The sequence below is a fragment of the Myotis nattereri genome, assembly GCF_964212035.1.
Source record: "Myotis nattereri genome assembly, chromosome: 9".
NCBI lineage: Eukaryota > Metazoa > Chordata > Mammalia > Chiroptera > Vespertilionidae > Myotis > Myotis nattereri.
In genome coordinates this window covers 45,543,677-45,550,500 of record NC_138084.1, presented here as the reverse complement: position 1 = coordinate 45,550,500, position 6,824 = coordinate 45,543,677, and the positions used below count along the sequence as shown (strand labels likewise).

Here is a 6,824-nt window from a genome sequence, read left to right as displayed (position 1 = left end):
CTCTGAATACCTGTCCGCTCGGCCTGGAACGGGCTTTCTAGCTTCAAATGTGTTCACATTTTCCTTCCCCAGAGGACACTTGCCTGAGATCCAGGGAAAAGTGGGCTCCTCAAGTTACACTCTCACGGTGGCACTGTGGGTTTTCTTCACAACCCCGCCCCCCATGTCCAGCTAGTGCCCGGCCAACAGGGGGCTCCCAGTCAATGCTGAACGGATGAATGGACGAAGGGAACTGTGTCCTGCAGCTCAGCTGTAATGAGAAATGACTCAGAGGTTCTGGTTTCAAGTCCTGCCACATTTTAACTCTGTGAACTGAGCGATGACACTGACTTCTCAGCCTCACCTGCCTCCTCTGTACCAAGGGCGCTCCGCACACTGGCACCGACCCCGCAAGCTCTCCCCCGCACTCTCTGTGCCTTCACACAGGTGCCTGCCGCGGGGGGCGCAGGGCTGCTGGAGGGGACACCCGGGGAGACACACAGAGAGAGCGTACTGGGGCTGGTGGAACGCGTGACGCACAGTGAGCCACAGATGCACGTCACACACGTCACTAAAACCGTTCCAGTCGTCACATGTTGAAAAGTCAAAAGAAACTGATAAAATTAAAAATATATTTTCTTAATTCAGTATGTCCAAAATATTCACATTCCAACATGGAATCAATATGAAAATGAAAGCATTCTTTACAGCCCATCGTTGTAGTACGTCGCTGAAATTCACTGTGAATTTTACACGTCCTGCGCGTCCTACTTTGGCCGAGCCACTCTTCAATTACTAGTCACCATGGCTGGGGGCCACCTGGGCCTCACAGATAGAGCTGTGGTCGTAATCAGGGTGGAGCATTTGCCAAGAATTCACTCCTCGGTGCTGTGCTCTCCCGTCAAGAGGCATACACTGTGTGCTTCTCTCTCTCTTTGTGACGCGAGCAGCCACGGATGATCACTGTCCCAGAGGCATGAATTCATAGCAGGTGCCAGGTGCTGACAGTCTCACTCTACTAGCCCTTCCAAATCTTTTCACTTGGAATATTTCTGTGAGAGAAACTTCCCCTCATCAACCGACAGGTTAACTAGTGTGTGCAATGCGTGCAGGGAAGGTAAGTCAACGGTTGATCTCCCTTTACCCACAGCTCTCAGGGTTACAGCTGTCGGGGACAGGTCGCCGTGCTTGCTGCAGGGAGCCAGGGGAGGAGGTGACTCCAATCCAGGTGGCAACCCCAGCCATGGTGAACCCCCGGGCAGCCAGCCAATCCTCTCCCCTAGACCCCAGGAACTTCCTTCAAAAGGCCTGAGAAGCCCCAGCCGCCCCAGTGGTACCCCAGGTGCTTCACAACAAGTAGTGAGAAGGAGGGTCCCCCCTTTCCTGCCAGGCTCTGGGCACCGCGGCAGCCTGAGACCGGTTTTGAGGAAGGAACACAATGAACCCCTGGAGCAGGAGGAGTCTCTGTCCCAGCCTCAGGAGAAACCTAAGCCCGGCTGAGGAGGAGGGCACAGGCCCAGAGAGGTCAAGCGCCTTGCCCGGGTCACACAGCCAGTGAGCGGCAGGGCAGGGCTCAGCCCCGCCTGGCTGTCTTCAGGCTGAGGGCCCAGACTGCTTCCTTCCTGCCTGCTCGTAGGCGCTTCTCAGAGTCAGGTGAGTCCTTATCTCTGTCCACTCCCACTCTCCATTCCTTCCGGATGTGCTGCTTGTGATCTAGTGGGGACGGTGAGAAGCCCCTTTGTACAAAACCAGAGGGATCCGGGCCTGTGCGCTCCCCTTGGCGTTCTGGGCCGGGGGCCTGGCTGGCTGCAGCGATTGCACTCCGGCTGCATTTTTCTCATTTTTATCTCATGCACGGCTGCTCTTTTTCTGGATTGCTGACACTGCCAGTCTCTACAAAGTGTGGAATTATTTTATAGACATGTATTTTTTATTCATTTAAAATCCACAAGGCTGAGCTGTCTACCTACAAAACTGTAATTAGATGCGCTAAGAGGAAAAGGAAAAAAATAAAAAGGACTTCTATCTACTTGAAGTGAAATTAAGAGCTCTGGGCACCAATTCAGCAATCAGCGAGGCGGCCGGAAGCTGTGAGAGAACATTTCTGGGTGAGGTGGGCCTAAATAAGTCCATCTGCCAGGTGTTAAGATGAAAATTAAGTTCATGAGGCCTCTGGGCTGTGTCTCAACACTGTGTCCATGCCACCCACCCAAACACCTGAAACACTGGACATTTGTTTAGAGCAGGGGTGGGCAAACTTTTTGACTCGAGGGCCACAATGGGTTCTTAAACTGGACCGGAGGGCCGGAACAAAAGCATGGATGGAGTGTTTGTGTGAACTAATATAAATTCAAAGTAAACATCATTACATAAAAGGATACAGTCTTTTTTTTTTTTAGTTTTATTCATTTCAAACGGGCCGGGCCCGCGGGCCGTAGTTTGCCCACGGCTGGCTCTAGCCTCAGGGTGGCTGCCAGTCATAATTCAGGTCTAAGCAGGTTACTCTTCTGCCCTCAAGCCTGGGAGGGGCACCTGAGTTGCCCACTGCATGCATTTAGATCTCCTGACTTGGCACCTAAGTCCTTCCCATGGGCCTGCAATTCAACTTCTCCTCTCACCCTTCTTCACATCTGCTCAGACCCCACACACAGCAAACTTCGTGCTGCTCTGCAAACACACAAGACCCGCCTTGCCTCTGGGCCTTTGCCACACGGTCCCCTCCATCTGTGATGTGAAATCTTACATAGCTTTCCATCTGCATTACCCTCCAGGAACCTTTCCTGATCCCTGAGTCAGAGTGGCTTTCTCTGCACCCCGCAGGACGGCCCATATCCCTCAGCATATAATTAATCACACTGAATTATAATTGTTAATAGAACTACCTCCCCCTTCCACTGGAGAATGTGGCAGAGGTCAAGGCTTATTAATCTTTGTATTAACCTTGTTTAGCCAGAGAGAGAGAGAGAGAGAGAGAGAGAGAGAGCGAGCTAGTTTAATAAATGTGGAATGGCTGGCTGACTGAGAACAAGGTCTTCATACTTAACTCAGCTTCAATATGAAATTCAAAACAATGAAGAAAACATGACTCAAACATAGCAGGGAAATAACATACACTTTTACTCTCAAAATAAATACTAATCAATTTTATTTTATAAATACAGATGCTGAGTTTTCTTCCAATTACCAACAGATCAGTTTCACATGCCATTTATTATTGGTGGTGGCTTAAAAAATTATTTAAATAACCGGCTAGGTCAGGATAAATGGGCACCATTAGAACTGCTAAAAAAATATAGCTGGATACAATCTTCCAAAACTAATATTCTGAGGGGGGAAAAATCTCTGGAATTTCTAAAGTGGGTAAGAGGAAGTGGAGAGAGAAAACACAATCAAATATCCATTTGATAACATTTGCTGGCTGTTAAAAGTGTCTCAGTTACATGAAAGCTGTAAGGGCTCTTAGTCGTGCAGAATTGGATAGTGGTGAGCTTTCACTTCAGCGTCTAGCCATCCTTGAAGCAAACTTGATGTTTTAGTGATTTACAAGACTAGAAAAATTAGTAGATGATAACTCATCCCATCCTTTGGCTATGGCCACTTTAGAGGCAAAACAAATTCTGCAGCATTGGAAGACGTTGGAACATTATTTCTGGAGACACGGAATACTGCAGGTTCTACCCAGGCCATGGCAGGAACTGCAGACATCAAAAATATTCAAATGAAAACACAAAATGCAAACTAAACAAACCCAAACCTAGGTGGTGTTTTCAGGCATGACATCATTGGACCCTGTGGATCAAGCAAATGTATAGGTAACTACTGATCGGCTCTGAGCAATCTAATCACACTCATGGCACTGTTGGGGGTGAAACGTTGTGAACCCAGGACTCAGGTAGTCACAAACGAGGCGGGTGGATGGAGCCCAGCTCCGTCTGGCCGCGTGGAACCCGAGATGAACGCCGGGACAGGGGTTCTGATTGGGGCCCTCTGCGTGGTGCTGCCAGGAGTGCTGCCAGGGCCTGCAGAGGACACACCTTGTCTCTGAGTTTGGCAGTTTAAAGTCCACTCCCATATCTTGGAAAATCACAATCACATGTGATTCACTCACACAGTCCATTGTTTAATTCTCTCACAGTCCTTCAAAACCTATTTTTTTTTTTGGGGGGGGGGGTGTATTGTTACTTCATTGGAGGAGCCCACAGACCAGTCTGACGTATACCTAGACTGTGTCTATCTCCACCCTCTTTGATTCTAAAACGAATGACAGTACAGTGCAAAGAAGCTGGGCCTCTACAGATGGCTTCTACTCCAGCTTTGGAATAGCCTACCTTTTTATGTGGAATTCATACGGACTTCTTGAGATCGAGTTAAAGCTTTTAATTGCTTGCGAGCTGGGTCTGTCTGTCATGCAATGATTCTGTGAGTTCCCTTTACATGGAAAACAACAACATGAGCTATTCCATTTCAAATGTGGCTATAAATTAAAATCGAGCCCAGGAATGCTTGGAAAAAATATGAAAAGGATTATGAAACCTATGAGTTAAGATGTTATGTAGGACACATGCTACTAGCGAGTACACCAGTGAAGGTGTTTGTGTTGCTATAACAACAGGTAAATTCAAATGAAGTCAACACATTAGCTTAGATGCCGCCCTAGTTTTGTTCGGGCTGGTCCTATCTCGACGAAATGCATGGAGATGTAGTTTCAAGAGGAATTCGAAGCTGGAAAAAAAAATCAGGTCGAGTGAAGTACACTCAATGTTTATTCTTCTATGCAATACATGGATACATGGATAAATTTTCCTTAAAGAACTTGCAACCCTGAGGCGATGTCCTTGGGTAAATAAAGTGTAAAGCAATAGCAAATGAAATTTGAGCTCCAGGAATGACAGTTGGACTTCAAAAACATAATTTAATATTTATGCAATTGCACACATATCGATAGTATTCTATGCCTCATCTAGTATTAGTCCGACAACCTCAAATGCCTTGCAGTTTGCACACTGGACGGCCTGACTCTCTACATATACTTCATCACATACAATGTCTTCCAACTGAAATGTAATAAATTAACATGGGCTGTACACAAGCGGATTTTGTCTGGTGAGTGCACTGCCAGGAAGCGCCTAGTTTTGATTGCAGCATCTGCCCACATAAACACTCTGGCCCTCAAAGAGGACTGGATGCCATTTGATTATACAACCTTGGGGTCCTCAAGGGTCCCTGGGATCCACCGAATTTGAGGGCTACCTCAAAGCCATGGCTGATCAGAGGAGGTGGAAGGTCAGAGCTACTGTATTAAAGAACCCATGAATCTGATGTCCTTTTTTCAGGGTGCACAATGCATCCACTGTGAAATGGGGCAACAGTGGAGTCTCTCGGTTGCCTGTGAGGCATGGGGGCAAGGGGAGGGGCATATGCGCCTGGGTCTAAGGAGACTATTGTGCTTCTTATTCATCAGCCTAATGAATGGCCAAAGATCCTTCAGTAAATGGTAGAAATCTTTTTCTAAATATTCAATTTTTCCCAAAGTTTTATAAACTGGTGAGGGCAAATGCTTGAGAAACTAAAGGTGAGTTCATTATATTCTTTATATATATTATCATCTTCCCTCTGGGGATAACATAGAAGCGCAAATAAAAAAGCAGACGAATACCTACAAGGTGACTCAAGCTAGAGAGTGGCTTTGCCTTCAAACAACGGTCAGGCCTGTAAAGCCCATCTTGCAAGCAAAACCTAACCTCGTCTGGCCCACTGATACACAATGATCCTGGGTCCCTCCTCCGTTCACAAAGTCTATTTTCCCGAGGAATATCCTCCGTTAATATTTATTTTGTGTCATAATTATTACAAAGGGTAACCAGTGCAGCTTCAGCCTCATTTTAGGCGGTAGCCCCGTTCTGGACCTACTGTCTGTCTGCTCGCTTCACTTATCAGAGCTCCTGCGTGGCCGGCGGAAGCTGGATACGTTTTCGTTCAGGGCATAGATCCTTCGGGAGAACTCTTCAAATTCTCCCAGGACTTGTTCGTCACACTCCACTGCCACAGCACTGTCCACCGGGATGCAGTTAAATGCTTCTAGCTGGTCACTGGAGGTGAAACCCGTGGCTTCCATCCCAATGATCTCTTCCGCTTGCTCCACGGCACAGCAGAGCTCAGCTTCCGAGCCGGCGTGGAACTCACCCGGGAGCTGGGCGCTGGCGGGGCCGGCCTGCTCGCTGGGTAGGAGAGAGCCATTCACCGTGGCTGGATGCCCAGGGAGGGCTGCTCTTTGTTCTTGGCCAGTGTTTACACTCACGGGGCCCACGTTTAAGCTGTTGCCCAAATCGACTCCCGTTTTCTGGTTTTCTTTGGAGAAGTCCAAGGAGGTATCCAAGGAGGAGGACAGAGTTGTTGTCTTTCTCTCAGACTCTCCCAGGGAGGGGGTGGTGGGCCCAGGCTGGCCTACTGCGGAGTTGTAGCTGGGAGGGGGGGTCCTGTAGTGGAGTCTCTCGTTCTCTGAGCTGGCCCGTTTTCGGTGTCCTTTGTCTGGCGAAGGAATGCCCCCAGAGAAGCCTCCGTCTGCACCCCCAAATATGGAGCTTTGTCTCTTTGGAACAGGGATTGCACTGGAGGTGTGATGTCTGTCGCTAGAAGATAAACAAAAAGGAGAAGTTAACTTCCAACTTCAGAACTAAGTTTAAGCCTTCTGGATCCAGAGACAGGAAATAGCATGCTTAGGTTTGAGTTAATAAAAATTGATAATAATTATTCTTAGTACAAACTGTAGTGCCCGAAGGGAAGAAACAACCCAAAGCATTCTGAGTTCAACTTTGGGAGCTTCCTTCAAGAAGGATCAAGACATA

General features: G+C 47.9%; 1 protein-coding gene across 2 annotated transcripts in view; it reads right to left on the bottom strand.

The window, feature by feature from the left end:
* Positions 1-4,139: 4,139 nt before the first annotated feature.
* UVRAG (UV radiation resistance associated) overlaps positions 4,140-6,824 on the bottom strand; it is a 284,006-nt gene continuing 281,321 nt past the window's right edge. For both annotated transcript variants that reach the window (XM_081098742.1, XM_081098743.1), the window contains one exon: positions 4,140-6,608. In XM_081098742.1, coding sequence (XP_080954868.1) covers positions 5,906-6,608 — 703 coding nt within the window. In that variant the 3' untranslated portion in view covers positions 4,140-5,905. The remainder of the gene's footprint in view (positions 6,609-6,824) is intronic.